Source organism: Emys orbicularis, chromosome 1, assembly GCF_028017835.1.
Source record: "Emys orbicularis isolate rEmyOrb1 chromosome 1, rEmyOrb1.hap1, whole genome shotgun sequence".
NCBI classification, from domain to species: Eukaryota; Metazoa; Chordata; order Testudines; family Emydidae; genus Emys; species Emys orbicularis.
The window spans coordinates 288,568,792-288,585,143 of NC_088683.1; the positions used below are offsets into that span (position 1 = coordinate 288,568,792).

At 38.7% G+C, this 16,352-nt stretch overlaps 1 protein-coding gene across 3 annotated transcripts in view; it reads left to right on the top strand.

Annotated features, from left to right (window-relative positions):
• Nucleotides 1-16,352, top strand: part of TBC1D4 (TBC1 domain family member 4) — a 156,643-nt gene that overhangs the window by 109,026 nt on the left and 31,265 nt on the right. For 2 of the 3 annotated variants that reach the window (XM_065404648.1, XM_065404639.1), the window contains exons 9-11: nucleotides 5,827-5,901; nucleotides 7,040-7,266; nucleotides 9,531-9,668. In XM_065404648.1, the coding sequence (XP_065260720.1) occupies nucleotides 5,827-5,901; nucleotides 7,040-7,266; nucleotides 9,531-9,668 (440 nt within the window). The remainder of the gene's footprint in view (nucleotides 1-5,826; nucleotides 5,902-7,039; nucleotides 7,267-9,530; nucleotides 9,669-16,352) is intronic. The other variant, XM_065404656.1, reaches the window with a different exon arrangement.

The following is a 16,352-nucleotide window of genomic DNA, read 5'->3' on the forward strand; positions in this document are numbered from 1 at the left end:
TTATTAATTCTTGGATCAGATTAATCTGACGACATTTGGAAAGTTAAGTAGCAATTGTGACACCCTAGAAGCCATGACCTGAGTATGGGGGAATGACCCTTGAAAGATCTGAGTAATTTCAGCAGTTAGAAATCTCCTCAGATAGTGACAGCGACAGCAATGCCTTGTGCTTTGAATCTTTTATTTTTATGTTTAATGCCCATAGAGTATATGACTAGGGGGGGCGGGGAGGGGAAATACTCTGGGCTCTGATAGTTCAGTGCTTCACTAGGGGATGCTGCTATTGAACAGACACATGTCCTGGAGATGGAATGTGAATCTAGGAATGACCCAATAAATATTATGAAACGTAGTCTTTACTGCAGGATTTCTCAAACTGGGGTCGCCGCTTGTGTAGGGACTTTCCTACACAAGCGGTGACCCCAGTTTGAGAAACCCTGCTTTACTTCATAATTCAGTCAGGTATGTGGGCACATTAACATTTTGTAGCTCACAATGTGAGAAATTGTTTCCACTACACTGGTACAAGGAGTGAGTAGGCTGTTTTCTAATTGGTCTATTAAAGATACAGAAACCACTGGTGAGAATTGCTCTGTAAGTAAGATCATTTTTCTCCATGATGGCTTATTTCACCATTTAGAATATGGTATGTCTCTCTTCTGATCATGGTCATTGTGACATAAAGCAGTGCCTTGCATAGTATATAGCAGAATGAATTTTCTGGAGTCTGTGGGTTGCATAAAGTAATCCATATGGTAGTTTGGACCTACACATGTCCAGTCTTGTCCATTTATCTTCTGATATGATGAGTATATTACATGACCAAATAAAACTGCAAATTTTAGGTGCCAAAAATGTATCACGTATGTAACTACAATAGATTAAAAACTATCAGTTTGTCACAGAGCATCTTGCAAAGAAACTAGAAATGGGTCCACAGGGAATCCTTTCCTTGCACTTCCAGTAATGGCTTCATTAATGCAAGAATTGGAAAAGTAATATCTTACAAGATTGATAAGGACATTGCATCTAATTGGATTTGGGACAGGGACTTGTTGTTGTGTATGTACAGTGCCTGGCACAACAGGGCCCTGATCCAGGGCTGGGCCTTTAGGCACTACTGTAATAAAAAATATACAAAATAATAAATTGTAACTTATCTGTGTCTTTTTTGCCATCTACCTTTTAAAAGGATTGTAAGCTCTCTGGGGCAGGAAACATATCTCTCTGTGGTTTTTCTACAGTGTCTTACACAATGGGGCCCTATTAAGTCCAAGTCATTTAACTGCACCATGATGTAAAAACTGATGACATCACTTGTCCTCTTTTGATTACTAAAACTTTAAAATAAAGATTTATGTAGTTTTATAACCAGGAAAGAAAACTGTCATAGTTCCGATCAACTGCACCTGTTTTTCCCCCCTCTATGGTACAGCAAGAACACCTACTCTCAGGCTTCCGGCTCCCAAGCTATCAGCTCTCTTGGGTGGAGGTGTGTGTGTGTGTCTCTCTCTCTCTTCCCCCCCCCCCCTTCTGACTGGAGTATCTCCAGGCTGAACAGTTTCCTGCCTTAAGCAATCTTATCTTGCCTTCTGTTCACTAATAACAGAATGATTGCCAACAGTTAATAAGTTACCACACAGCACTTCCTATGCAAGCCTATTTTATTCTTAAGGTAAAAGCGCTACATAGAAAACACATTAAAAACAGTAACAGAACCTACATGCATGCTAATAAGCTTGCATGAGATCAACACAACCCTAATATGGGCTCCGGCAAGAGCAATCTTTCAAAACCCCCACCCAAGGAGTTGCCTTGTGGTTTCACATTCATCACAGCTTCAGCTCAGAACAAGCAGCTTTATGACATGTTAAGTCCACCCTTTGTACAGTTCAGGGGTCTTTGATCTGGAGTTTCCAGGAGAAGGTAATTAGCAAAGAATTGAGCTTTCTCCCCAGGGCATAGCTTCAAAAGGATGGATTCACCCCCAGGTATTTCCTAGGATATCCAGTTTACAAAGGTTGTCACTAAAAATCCTTTGAAGTTCCTCATGTCTCCCAGAGATTGCATTAATCCTGTCTTCCTGCTAAAGAAATTCCATACAATCCCACAGCAATACATAAACATTTTTCATTTTTAATGCAATGATCTCCAAAAATATTAAACCTAATTCAGTAAGATTTGTCCAGGATAATACAGGACATTGGTGCAGTTGTCACAAAAACAAATTCAAAGTTTCTATTCAGAAAGTTGCTATGTTCGTAGTCTCAGAAAATCTGTTCACATATTTGATTAGTAGATCATGAAAGAAGAAAGACCAAGAAATCCATGGAATGTAAAATCCTTCTTCGTCCTCTGATTGTACATGCAAAGTTTTCATATTTTTTTTTTTTAAAGAGATGCACTTATAAAGTCTCCGTCATAATGGATTAAGAAATATATACTTATAAAGCACTCAAGCAACACACAAGAACAGGATTGTGAACAGCTACTTGCCCAGATAGTCTCATTGGCATCAATGGCACTACTTGAGTGAGTAAGTGCTCACTAATGTCAGTAGAGGGTTTACAGTCTCTAACCCTAAATGAGAAGCCTATTTGTTTAATTAAAAATAAAAATCTCAAAAGTATGTGTCTTTCTCATTTGCTTACTTTGCTGAAATGTTCTGAAAGTTGCCAGGGCTGAACTGAAAACAAGCTGTGGCTTCATAGCTGTGTATCCCAGAAAAATAAATATAACCTGTGACCTCAGACCTCATAAATACAGTTTGAATTTTGGTCCTAGCACACATACCAGACTAAGAAAACAAAGGTTTTTCTCTGGCTCAAAAATGTAATATTTATAGTAGTCTTTTTTTTTTTTAATGTCAAAAGCATAACATGACCCTTCCTTAAACTAAAATAAAGAATTTTCATTCATATCTCTGTTACATGATATGCCACTGAAGAGAGATGCTTCAGGGCCAGCATTCCTTTCTGTTGGTAACCCGGCTTTAGGAGGTAGTGTTCGCATCCATGGCACTGAGAGTGGTTTTCAGGACTAAAGCTCTGGCAGGAAAAAGTAACCTGAAGCAATTCTTAACATTGTTGACATTGTAAAACGTTACCTACGGCTGTGAGTACAGCAAGAGGAGCAACTGTGCCTTAAGTCTACCAACAATTTCTATAAAATATTTATTTATTATTGTATTACTGTAGCACCTATGGGCCCAGTCAGGACCCATTGTTCTAGGTGCTATACAGTCAGAACAAGAAGACAGTCCCAAAGATCTTACAATCTCCATATAAGATGAGATAATAGACAAATATAGTCAGATCAGATGGGGCAGTACAAAAAAACCACAATGAGACAATATTGGTCAGCATGATAGACTGTGGTCTCAGCACACCAGCAGCCTAATCACTGTTACAGTTTTGTAGCCATCGCAGGAAAAAGGAATGTTTTGAAGAAGGATAGTGAGTTAGTTTTGTGGGTGTTTGTGGGGTGCTTCTCTCAGGTGTGAAAAGCAGCATGGGAGAAAGCAAATGGGTTTGCTGTTGTGTGTCTGATTAAGTATCAAAGTAGCATGCTTCAGGAGCTGAGGGATAGCCATTTCCATCAGATAATAAAACAATGTAACATAATGTACTCTGATAGTATATTTCACCCAAAGGCTTGCAGTGTTCACGGACTATTCTCAGTAAATACTGTCGTTATAGCTGGATAGATAGCAGAATTGCAGAAAAGAATGTGAGGGTCATAGAGGGTCATCAATCGTTTGACACTGTTGCAAAAAATGCCAATGTCATTCTGGGTGTATTAACAGGAGTGTCATGTGATATATGCCATCATGTGCCAGCAATACCCCTCTGCCATGTACATTGGCCAAACCGGACATGTAAGACATAGTAGGTAATTGTTTTGCTCTACTTGGCACTGGTGAGGCCTCATCTGGAGGACTGTGTCCAGTGTTGGGCATGGCACTTTAAGAAAGATGTGGACAAATTGGAGAGAGCCCAAAGGAGAGAAACAAAAATAAGAGGTTTAGAAAACATGTCTTAGGGGAAAGTATGGAATAATTGGGCATGTTTAGTCTAGAGATGAGAAGGCTGAGGTGGGACATAAGTTTTCAAAGAAGTAGAAGGTGCTGTTATAAAGAGGACAGTGGTCAATTGTTCTCCCATGTTCACTGAAGGTGGGACAAAAAGTAATTGACTTAGTTTGCAGCAAGGGAGATTGAGGTTAGATATTAAGAAAAACGTTTAACTATATGTAAGGATACTTAAGTGCTGGAACGGATTACCTAAAGAGATTGTGAAATCCACATCATTGGTAGCTTTTAAGAACAGATTAGACAAACACCTGTCAGGGATGATCTAGATATGTTTGGTCCTCCTGTAGAGGGGAGATGGACTACATAACCCCTTGAGGTCCCTTCCAGCCCTACAGTTCTATGATTCTGTTCTCCAATAGATCATGCTAACACCAACTGTAAATGGTGTGTAGAAGAAAAGAAAGGTACCTTACACAAGTGTAGGATGGAATCCCTTACGCCCAGGGAAAAGTGGGAGACCCGCAGTAGAATTTGTAGGTCTGTGACTCCAAATCCACTCTAATAAATCTATCATTCTCAAAACAGGATTTGAAGAGTCAGGGAAATAGGTGCAGTCTGGTTGTTCCAGAGGGTTGTTGGACTGGGAATGGAAGAGGAAGCCCTGTATGAGAAGAATCTACCTTTGTTAAAGGTTCTGAGCGGGTGGGGAACAAATTAAGTCTGATAAATTTTGAGGAACATATAGAATGTTTTGTCAAATAGGAAAAGTGTCTTTCAGAAAGACATGAGGGCAGGATACAGGTCCCAGAAACGTCTTAATGATTAGGAGAGAGATTCTGTGGGTTTGAATGGACAGGAATCCAATTAAAAAAAATTGTATCTCATTTCTGGTAATTGTTTTTGATTGCAGTAGGTCATGTGTTTCAAAACAACTCTTTGTGACTTTGCATGTTTAAACTAAGTTGCTAATCACTACACGTACTGCCTTCAGGAAGACGAGGCATAGGTATGCCCCTATTTGGAGCATATCCCTATTTGGTCCTTACTGTGATCAGGGCCTCTTCCTAAAGTTTGTTGTATTTTTCCCTTCCGGGGATAGCATTTCTAATGCAGAAATTCTTCCTTGTCTCTGCCAAGAGAGCTTATTTTTCCTTGTCAAAAACCTTGACGTGGAAGCAGGCAGTTCTCCTTGCAGCAGATTTTTACACTTCAAAATCTTTCCATTCTTCACCGCAGGAAAAAAAGACCAGTGATCACTTTCCATAATGGAGAGAGGGCGTGATGGACTGTAAATCTCACTATATAACTCTGAGATGATGGAACTGTACTATACAGATGTAAACATGTGATAGACTTTACATTTGAGGCTTACTCTGGGTGCAGCCATGCTGGATTGGAATGTAAAAATATATGTAATGCATGTGTATTAAAATCCCAAACATTTATAGCTTCTATTTTATAATCCATGAATGCCATCAAAATTTAAGATAAAATTTCATGTTTTTTTCCTTGCGAATAAATTTATTTAATATTTAAATCCATTGCATAGCATACTAATTAAAAAAATCAGTGAGTGAATTTAGTGCTCTGAAATCAAAGGATAGATTGAATTAGATAAAGATGCATAGTACATGCAGTTATTATGTGGACTTTTTTATATAGCCCTTTATAGCACCTCACTGTTTACCTGCAGGATCACTGCTGTTTTTTTCCAGTCTCCTCTTAAACAATTTATTTAATCTTACTATGAAGAACAAAACTTGGGATAAAATGGAACACTCTCATTCCTGCAGGGAGCTAGCAGAATGCGAGGCCGTCTGGGCAGCATGGACAGCTTTGAACGATGCAGCAGCCTTACTTCTGACAAGGTATGTAACAAAATTAAGTAAACCTGGAATGTGCTGTGGCTAATGCTGAAGCAGTAACACAGCAACTCCCCTTCTTTGATTTCAAAGTGGCCACATAAAGAACAAATGTATTTTGCAAAGTTCAAGTAAGATACAGCTACAGTGGAGGATAATCCTCCCTGGCAATTGTAGGTATCTTATTTCAGTTTTCTAAACCACATTATTGTTAAAGCTCAAACTTAAAGAAAAGCTGGCTCTTTTTCATTTATGCTGGCTGTTTATTTTTTAAATTTCACCTAACTTGCTTTTGTGATCAAACTAAACAAGGGAATTTATAGTCTGCTTCTGCTTCATAACTTTTCAGAGGAATGTTTTAACTAAAAAGAAAACACAAGTAAAAAAAGCTGCTTTTACCACGTTCAAACTGTGGATGTAAAACCAGCTAACAGTCACCATTGTTTAAAAAAAAAAAAGTACATAAAGATGTTGAAACACAAATTATTTGTTACTGAATAAAAGAGAAGCTTGAATCTTTTTTTAAGTAGTTGAAAACCCCATGTGTAATGCCAGTGTTGTTCACTTTCATTTTATTTCCTGTTTTTAATGTCTTTCCTTTTACCTCACACAATATTTGAATGAACGATTGTTTTTCCCAGGAGAAGGAGGATCCATAACAGCTTTTATTATTTGATTTTCCTGCTGCTGTTACTTGGAATCTGGCTGTGTAATAATAATCTTTTTTTCCAGGATATTGCTTTGACAGTACAGGAAATATGTTCATGATATGTCGAGGAAGCTAGTATAAACCAGCTTTGGCCGTGATCGTTTTCCATACTTTATTTTTCCTGAAAGCTAGAAGTCTATCAGTTGCAATTGTTAGTAGCCAAAGGGTGTTCAAGAGAGGAGCGACTGGTCTATGAATGCTTTGTGTACACCGTCTTTGTTGCTTTAAAAAGGACATTGCTATTTCAGAGCTAATTATCAAAGGATGTCTGGCGTTGGTTGCGCAGCTGATAATTAGCATACAATAGGCCATGACCAAGAAGGGGAGAGGCTTTAGTTCTTCCAGACCTTTGATGAGCTGTAGGATTTGTTCAGTTACGTTACCAGTTGTACAGTGCAGGGGGGAAAGTGTCACTCCTATCTGATTTCCTTTCAGGACTGTTCACCCGGGGATTCTCCTCCGGCCACTCCTCCAGCTTCCCCCGTGTCCTCGGTCTGGCAGCCATTTCCCGAAGAAGACTCCAATTCTCCTCAGTTTAGAAGGCGTGCACATACTTTCAGCCATCCAACGTCCAGTGCCAAGAGGAGGATTACTTTCCAGGACGGGAGGTCCCAGAGTGTTAAGTCTCCACTTCTGAGACAGAATTCTATAGAGCAGAGCAGGTGAGTTTGGGCATTCAAATGTGTACAAGCATTTTCAGAGATTTTCTGATAAGGAAAAATAGAATGAAATGAATAATATAAATTATGCCCATCCACGCATTTAAGCCACAGTTGTTAATGTTCACATAGGCTGCTTGTGCAGTGTTTAGATTTTTCTAAATAATTATATTCAGAAAATTTATTTACAGCAAAAGTACTTGTTGCTGTACCCCAGTTGATACACAGACAATAATTAACTAACCAAAGAGCCAGTTCTCATCTCAGCTCTGTGGCCTTGGGCAAACCACTTAACCTTTTTGGCTGTGTCTGCATTAGAGAATTTTAGGGGATGGAAAATTCCCATCAGTTCAGCTTCACAGGTGGCCACACTGCAGGAGCTCTAATGTAGACAAGGCTCTAGTGCCTTCCTTTGTCTCCCACCAGGTCAGTTAAACCTCCTGAGGAAAGAGTTGTAAGAATTCAATACTACCACCACATTGTGAGCTATATTTAACTTTTTTGAGGGGATAGCATTTTTAGTCTTCATAATGCCCTTTCCCAAATGTCTCCCTTTTAAACTCTTTTCCTTTTACTCTGGAGACCTTTGCTCCAGCTAGCATGGTTGGAAGGTGCTCCCATTGGAGACAATCATGGTTCCTTCATTTTGGTCAGAAGAAGCTGCCACAATTCTTTACTCTCCCCATGTCCAGGAGCGAGCATACAAGCTCAACATCACTCAGTCTTTCTTTATTTGCTCAGGCTCTAGACCAGTGGTGGGCCACCTGTGGCCCGTGGGCTGCACACGGCCCATCAGAGTAATCCACTGGAGGGCCACCAGACAGTTTGTTTACATTTGCACGGCTGCCCGGAGCTCCCAGTGGCTGTGGTTTGCTGTTCCCGGCTAATGGGAGCTGCGGGAAACAGCAGCCAGCACATCCCTGTGGCCCGCGCCACTTTCCTCAGCTCCCGGGAAGGGCGAACCAGGGCCACTGGGAGCTGCGGGCGGCTGTGCAAATGTAAACAAACTGTCTGGTGGCCCACCAGCGGATTACCCTGATGGGCTGCAGGTTGCCCACCGCTGCCCTACAATCTGATTCCTCTTACCTGGTAACATTCTTTTCCCAAACTACTGAGGTGGCCTCTACATTTTACACTATTTTTAGAAATATATTTTAAAAAATCATGTTGGGTAAAATGCTAGCAATTCTTTTTTCCATTCAAAGTGCTTATTAAAATGAGGAGGTTAACACCACAAGTGACTCTCTTACTTATCAAGTTGATTCTGTTTCATATAGAGGTGGGGGGGGGGCGCAAGAAAAAGAAGCTTTGAAATGACTTCATCAGAATGTTATCCCTGTGTTTGGCAGATAATTTTAGGGTTTTTTTTGTTTTGTTGTTTTTTTTCCACTGACCGAGATGATGGTGTGTGCAAACAGGAAACCTTAGCAATTAGTATTTAAAGACTTGCTGACTTCACTGCTTTACAATAGTCTTCAAGATGTCACTGACTTAAGTTGCATGATCAGCAAGCTTCCAATCAAAACAACAGCTTCACAACAACTTGATCTTAGGTTGTTCTTCCTTTCTGTCACAGAATGAGTAATCAACTAGAAATATTTATATCAAAGCAACTGAAATGATTCTAATATGTCTTCAAATAGGTTTTTATTTTTTCCTTAATTATTGAAATGTGTTGTGATTGAAATCCTACATATATGTTACAAGGAAGACCGTTTTCCAAAATTTTTGAAATTGGTGTTGAGTAATTAAGTAGCAATTTCTACAATAACCTTGCACTTGAATTTTCTTGAAAACAGTTTGCACCTTTAAATATGATGAGAAAATATTATTCTTAAATTTCACTATAATGTGTTCACTACTCTGGTTCATTCCCACTCTAATCTTTCTTGGTATATTGTATTTATCAAAGCAAGTTTTGCTATAAAAGTAGAACCACTGAAGTACATTACAAACACTGGGTATTTCTCTGTCTTGTTGAGATTAACTAAGACTAAAGAAATAAGAGATCTTCTTGGCTGTCTATACTTTAATTTCATTTGATGTCTCTTTAATTTCATCATAATGCAATAATTTGATTAATTTCTTAGGCTATTTTTTGCCCCAACTTGTATCCTGTACAATTCTATTGACTGTGTTGGGGACACAGTCCGTGTAAGTTAAGGCAGCAGCTGGCCCAGTATTTATAACAGTTGTAGGTATTTGAATTGTTGTAACCAGCACACTTAAACACATTTGCTCCATTTTGTCTTATTGCCTGCACTCAGTCCTGTGCCTTTAGCTCGACGACGATATGGTAGTGAGAGTGGACTTCCCTCTTCCTTCTCTGCCCCCTCTTTCCTGAAAAGCTTTTACCAGAGCTCAGGCAGGCCGCTCCAGCAGTCAGAAAATGACCTTTCCAAGAGGTGAGAGGAGTGTCTTATGCCTGCAGTGCAGAGTGTTCCTCGGTGCAGCTGGCTTATGACATGGAGTTGTCAATTAAATGGCATTTTGGTGTTTTGAAACATGTCACTTCTTGTGCTAACATTTTTCTAACAGGTTTTCTAAATAGTTGATCTGAATTGATGAACTGACTATAGAAATGCTCATTAAAAGTAAAAAAGCACATCCATTTCCATGGGGTAACCACACATAGTTACAGTTGTTGTAGTGCTACAAAACTACTGTATTGATTTGTAATACCAGTACATAAGGCTTTTTGTGAGCATTTCACCAATTAATTTCTCCTTTCTGTGCTATGTGGGACAGCATGGAAAGTGTCTTTATGTTTGGCTAACCACCAGCATGAATCATTCTGTAAAGCTTTAAAATGAGGGGAGAGAGCCACGAAACATGTGTAATATGCTAGTCCCTTGCTAACACGCAGCCTTGATATTTGTGGTAGGAAAGGGGATACCTTGTTGTTAACAATGTTTCATTAGTAATTAATCAGATCACTCACTACTAGATGCTTCATAAACTTATCATGGCTCTGAAGGGTTTACTGTCTAAAAGAGGCAAAAAGAGAATGCTGTGGGCAGGGCTTTTCAATGCAGCGGTGAAAAAGGCCACATAAGTACCTAGATAGGCCAAACAAAACCTTAAGCTTGCAAGCATAGGCCCTGATTCAGGAGAGCATTTAAGCAAATTCTTAAGTGTTTTCCTGAATCAGAGCTGTAGTGATTGAGATGTTGGTCGCGCACTCTGATTCCATGATTTTTGCAGCTGCTTTTTTAAACTGACTCCTTTTCTTCTCCCAGTCCCCTCTCTTCCAATTAGGGTGACCAGATGTCCTGATTTTATAGGGACAGTCCCGATTTTTGGGTCTTTTTCTTATATAGGATCCTATTACCCCCCCGACCTCCTGTCCCGATTTTTCACACTTGCTGTCTGGTCACCCTACTTCCAATCAGCCTTTTGTGCATTCCATTACTTATTGGCTTTTCTTCTGTTGCCCTGCAGACTATTGCAACAACTGCTGATTCTCCTTGATGTGGGGAAGAAACCATTCTCCTGTTGGGACCAAAACAGGGGCTATCTTGACTGTCCATCCCCCACCTTCCTCCGCTGCACAGGCACTAATGTCTGTCAGTTGTTGTCTTAGATGGTTTATTGTCAAATCCCAATTTGAAATTTCAGTCTGCAGACAGAATGTTTATGCATTAATGCCCAGTCATGTGATGTGTAAGGGGAAATTGCTTTTAAAGTTTTTGGGGTGGCTAAAGGAAATAATCCTCCCACTTGCTTTCTAATGAACTTGCAATCACTCATTTATATTAGGTTATAAACTCTGGGGGGCAGGGACGCTATCTAGTTGCATATCCAGTTCCTGCATAGAGAGGCCCTGATCCTGATTGGAGCTTCACAATACTGACTACAATGCCATCATTTTACCTTCGTTTACTCTACTCTAGCATAGAGTTTTCCAATAATATATTGATTAGGTTAATTAAAAATGAAGGAAGTGCCCTCTTCTCCTAGGACTCAGAATCCTACTTCTAGTTCACTGAGGTAGATTGATTTGGGAGTTATAACTTTGTTAGTAGGTGTCAACAGTCTTTTATCCTCCATCTACTTTTGGTTAATGCTGAGGAGTCTCCATAAATCCCACAGTTCTACCACAAACTGGACGTATTTGTTTATCACTTCATAGACAGAAAGGCAGGGCCATTTAAATGTAAACAACAATGCAGGCCTGCCCTAGGCTTACTAAGGATAAGCATCTGTGTTTCTGGAGGTTGGGGAAAGGTGAATACTAATTCTACACAGAGTGAGATATGGTCACTGCCAGAAGTCAGTTTTTATTCTTCTGTTATGTTGTGGGCCAGAGTCTAATCTCAATAATGCCAGTGTAAAAATCTCCATTGAAGTCAATGAAGTTGTTTCAGATTTACACTAGTGTAATAGATCAGAATGTGGCCCTCTGTCTCAAAATCTGTTTTTGTAAAACACCACTTTGAAGAATACATTAGCTAAGGATATTGTTCACTGTAGTGTGGAGTTTCTAAATGAAAATTAGTGGTTAATACTAGCAACAGGATCTATCGATCTATCTAATATAAATAGACAGTGGGGAAAAATGCAGAGGTTTTATTAGAAAATTCTGTACTGATGGTGTTTCATCTGCATTACTTTGAGCTCTGCAAAACATTTCACATCCTGTTCTTTCTAGTCCTCTCCTTTTTTGATCTGGAGTGTGTTTGTGAAAATGAGATATTAGTGTTTATGCAGTTAAAACTGAGTGATGATAAAGTAGCTATGTAATAATCAGCAGTCGCCCAAACATTCAAATCCATATAATTTGGCTTGGTTTAAAGAGAATTAAGTGTATCATCCAAATGGCGTTCTCTTCCTAGATTAGGTTTTCTGATTCACATTGCAAATGTGTTACTGAAACCACCATAATATGCCATCAGGTTGAGGCATGAAAGAGGAAGTTCACATCTTTCTTGTGGTTTGATATATATATATTTTTTGCTGACCACTTTCTGTCTTGATAGATTCACATAGCAAATGTCTGCTAATTTTTTTTTTTTAAACTGGGATGGCTGGAAACTTCATATTAAAATAAAACAGGTAGTGTAATACAAGAGTTCTTCGAAAGGCAAAAAGCTGTAGATTGTTGTTTGAACTTCTAAGGCCCTTAATTATAACTTCAAAGCACTTGTATCTTTTCACAAACCTGGCTGTTTTAGTAAGAGAGATCCTTGCAAAGATCAATAGGAGTTTTTCATGTATATCTTGGCCCACGACACCTTTTTCCATATTGAGAAAATGCAGTATCCTCTGCCACAGTTTTTGGAACCTTTGACGGCATGGTTAATGTAGATGGTACTGGGGAAATTTTTGTTAGTCTTCCCCTTCTGCAATGTGAGGTTACATGTAAATTATATGTAGCTTGATTTATTTATTTATTTTTTTATTTATTTTTAACATTTTTGTGCTACTGGCAGTTCTACTGCAAATCTTAATGGGCAGCAGGAGTGTGTGTCAGCTTACTTTTCACAGAGCTAATTTTAACAGCTATGTTTGATTTATAGTAGTTGGATGGGTTTATTCAAATACAATGAATACTAGTTAAACTGTACAGCTGTTGAATAAAAAGCAGCCCTGCTTAAACTGTGCAGCTATTTTAGGCGGTACACAAATGTGATCCTCTGAGTATTTCGTTTTTCACATCTTCATTGCTATACCAGTGGTCAATTTAAAAAAAAAAAAAAAATTACCGAGGTATTAGAGACCTAATGTCTGTTTCCCACAACAAACATATATCTCCTTTTAGCTGGACAATGTGTGTTCTTTGTGAAAGTATCTCGGTGATAATTATTGGCTTTTACCAAAAAACATTAGTGTGTGTTAAGCACTTTGGGCCAGGTTTTAAAAGGTATTTAGGCACCTTATGAGATTTGCAAAAGCACCTTGGTGCCTAACACTGCCCTAACACTTTTTTGAAAATTTCAGTAGGCACCTGAATACCTTTAAAAATCTGGCCCTTTTAGAATAAAATGTGCTGTGTTATCGGAAGTACTGTATTAAAATGCCATCATTAGAACAAATCCGTTGGTCCTTATCCACGTCTTATTCCAGCATACTTCAAACTTGGTTTCATTAGAAGACTGAGTAAGACTCTTCAGACTTTCCCCATTATTAACAGGGTTTGTCCATTAACAGTTGTCTTAGCTTTGTAGAGACAATTCCTGATTGATAACAAACACCCACAACTCTGCCTTAGTCAATGGAAGTTGCTAGTGCTTGGAACCTCTCAGAATTCAATATGGAAAGATTTTTGCTTGCAGTGGTAAACTGCTTTCTGCCCAAGTGCAAGTTTAGGGTGGAATTTGTACTCTGAGCTCTTTTTATTTAAGACCATTTTTAGGTGTTAACTGTGTGGGGGTGTTTTAACTGACTGTTTAAAATAACCCCTTTGAAGCTTGAAAGCAAAATCTGGTTTTTCGTTTAAATCTTCTTTCCTTCATCTCCGGAATCTTTGGTTTGTTGTTGTAGTGTTGCTCCTGATGGCTAGACTATTGCCGTGGATTCTTATTTTTTCTGTACCAGATATGAATAATCACATGGACTTTGCAACAAGGAAAGAAGCTAGTTCCAGTTTAGAGCTCGCCAGTTTAAATTGTGTCCTAGTTGGAGCATGCTGTTTTGACTGGCTACCAGTGAGTTACCAGTGTTTAAATTCTAGTTAGTATGCTTTCCAAATCTTTGAAATATTTAATCGCTAACAATAAATTATTAGTGCTCTAGGAACTAAGAAAAGCAAAGGATTTAGGAGCAGTCTCTGAACAAAATAGCAGCAGAAAAATAATCTTTCAGAATAAAGATAACTGACAGCAAATATAACCAAAAGAGAGAGAAACTGGTGGGAACCAACTTTTTTTGGTCCCCTGAGGGAGGAATACTTTATTTCTTAACCTTATGCCAGCCCAAGTCACAAGAATTTAAATTCCATGTGATCATTTGTACTGGATTTGGGATTGTTTGTCCATTTAGTTTTCAAACGGCAAAGCAGGTGCTCTATTTGCCCAACTACTATTTAGTTAGTTGCATCACAGAAAAGCAGAAGTTGAAGTGAAGTGAAAGCAAATTGAAGAAAATGCAAATCTTGACATGAACAGCAAGAGTAAAGAGTTACTCCTGGGTCAGTCGTAATGAAGGGATTTAAGTACAAAAAATTTCAGATAAGTATTGTAATTCAACATGATCTTATTTCTTGGAAGAGCAATCTTGGGAGGATACTTTACAGATTTATTTTGAAAGTAAGCTTTAGATAAGTGAAGAACAGTTTGTATTTGCAGTTAAATGAAAATAAGCAGTAAGTTACAAAATGTGTCATACATAACAGCTGCCTCAAGAAGCTGTCTAGTTTTCAACATAGCATGTACTGTCTAGCATGTAGTACCTAACAAAAAGAGGTAGCAGATATACTGGTGTGCTTTAATATAATATAGTTAGAGTTTGCCAAAATGAGAAATTGGGTTATTGTTCCTTCAGACAAACACTTGACAATTTTCCCATAAAGCATGTCTTAAAGCTCTGGTTAATATACAGTATTCTACAGTCTGTTTCTACAAGGCACCTATCTTCACATTATGTTCTGGCTGTTGAAGAGTTAAAGTACAAACTGATAAATGTCTGAGGCATTTCATTGTATTTCTAATTTCGGTTTTTGGGTTATATATATGCAAAGGATTTCAGTATTAAGGATCAAAGAGTATATTTGTTCAGCAGCTTTACTGAGAATAATCATTTTTATTTAGAACTGAGCTGTGAAGAGAGTGCCTGGTAGAAACAGAATGTAGAATACTGTACTGTATATTAACCAGAGCTTTAAGTCATGCTTTAGGGAAAATGTTTTAGCAGGCAATGACCAAACACATACAAACATGCTTCACCTTGCCAGAAGCCTTGTTTGTGCTTGCTAGACACAGAAAGGACCATTATAAGCAAAATCCAAAACTGTTTTTCAGGGGGGGCAGAAAGAGTCAACATATCAGAATTGTTTTTAAAATTTTTTATTTTACTTTAGTCAGTTAAATTTTTAGGGATCTCGTTGCATTTTCATGACTTCCAAACTGAGATCTTTATGTATGGAACCTATACTATGAGAATGCATGCTCAACATTTTTAATGAGAAAACTGTTCAGGTGCCACAACAACATCCACGTTTTTAGTTCAGCTGTTTGCACTATTCTTCAATCCTTTCCTTTCTAGCGATTCTACTTTTTGGCTGTTTAACATTTTATACTGTCAGATATTACAGTGCATTTTCAAACATAAGTAGGTATTTTAATTGCTTGTATAAATCCCTGCGTGCCTAAGTGTGGGTAGGCTATTAATATTACATAGCATGCAGTTGTACTTTTAGTTTTACTAGTGCACATGTTATGAGACAACGAAAAGAACTGGGGGTAGAGGGAGGGTAGGGAAGGAATTCATAGCTTTTGAAGCAATTATAAAATACCCCTTCTCGAAGCAACTTGTTTTCAATTCACGTTGAAAAATGCAACAAATCTTTTTTTTTTTTCTCCCTGTGTCCTATGAAAAGTTTCTTCCTAACACATGCTTATTGACTAAGCATAATCTGAAATTAGAACTACAGTGATGACCCTTGGTGTTTTTACCAGGAGGGATATTAGTAGAACCTGAATAAGCTTTCCAGCCTGTAGAAATGTTTGCCCTGTAAGGCCCAATGGTACCCTCCTGTGATAAAGCCTTGGAAGACTCCTTTGAATGTTCCCCTCAGGTTGACATGCAGTTTGATGGATCACAGAGATAAGGATAATGCTTCCCAACCCTGGTAGCTGCAAAAACCTGGTGCTTCAGTTCTCTGTGCTGGTGGCTGGCCTGTTATTACCCCCATGGCAGCAGCCTCTGGAGCCATACTGCCATCAGTAGGGCCCTACCAAATTCATGGTCCGTTTTGGTCAATTTCATGGTCATAGGATTTTAACAAGTGTAAATTTCATGATTTCAGATGTTTAAATCTGAAATTTCAGGGTGTTGTAACTGTGGGAGTCCTGACACAAAAGAGGTTTTTTGGGGGGAGGTTCCAAGGTTATTGTAGGGGGGTCGTGGTATTGCCACCCTTACTTCTGCAC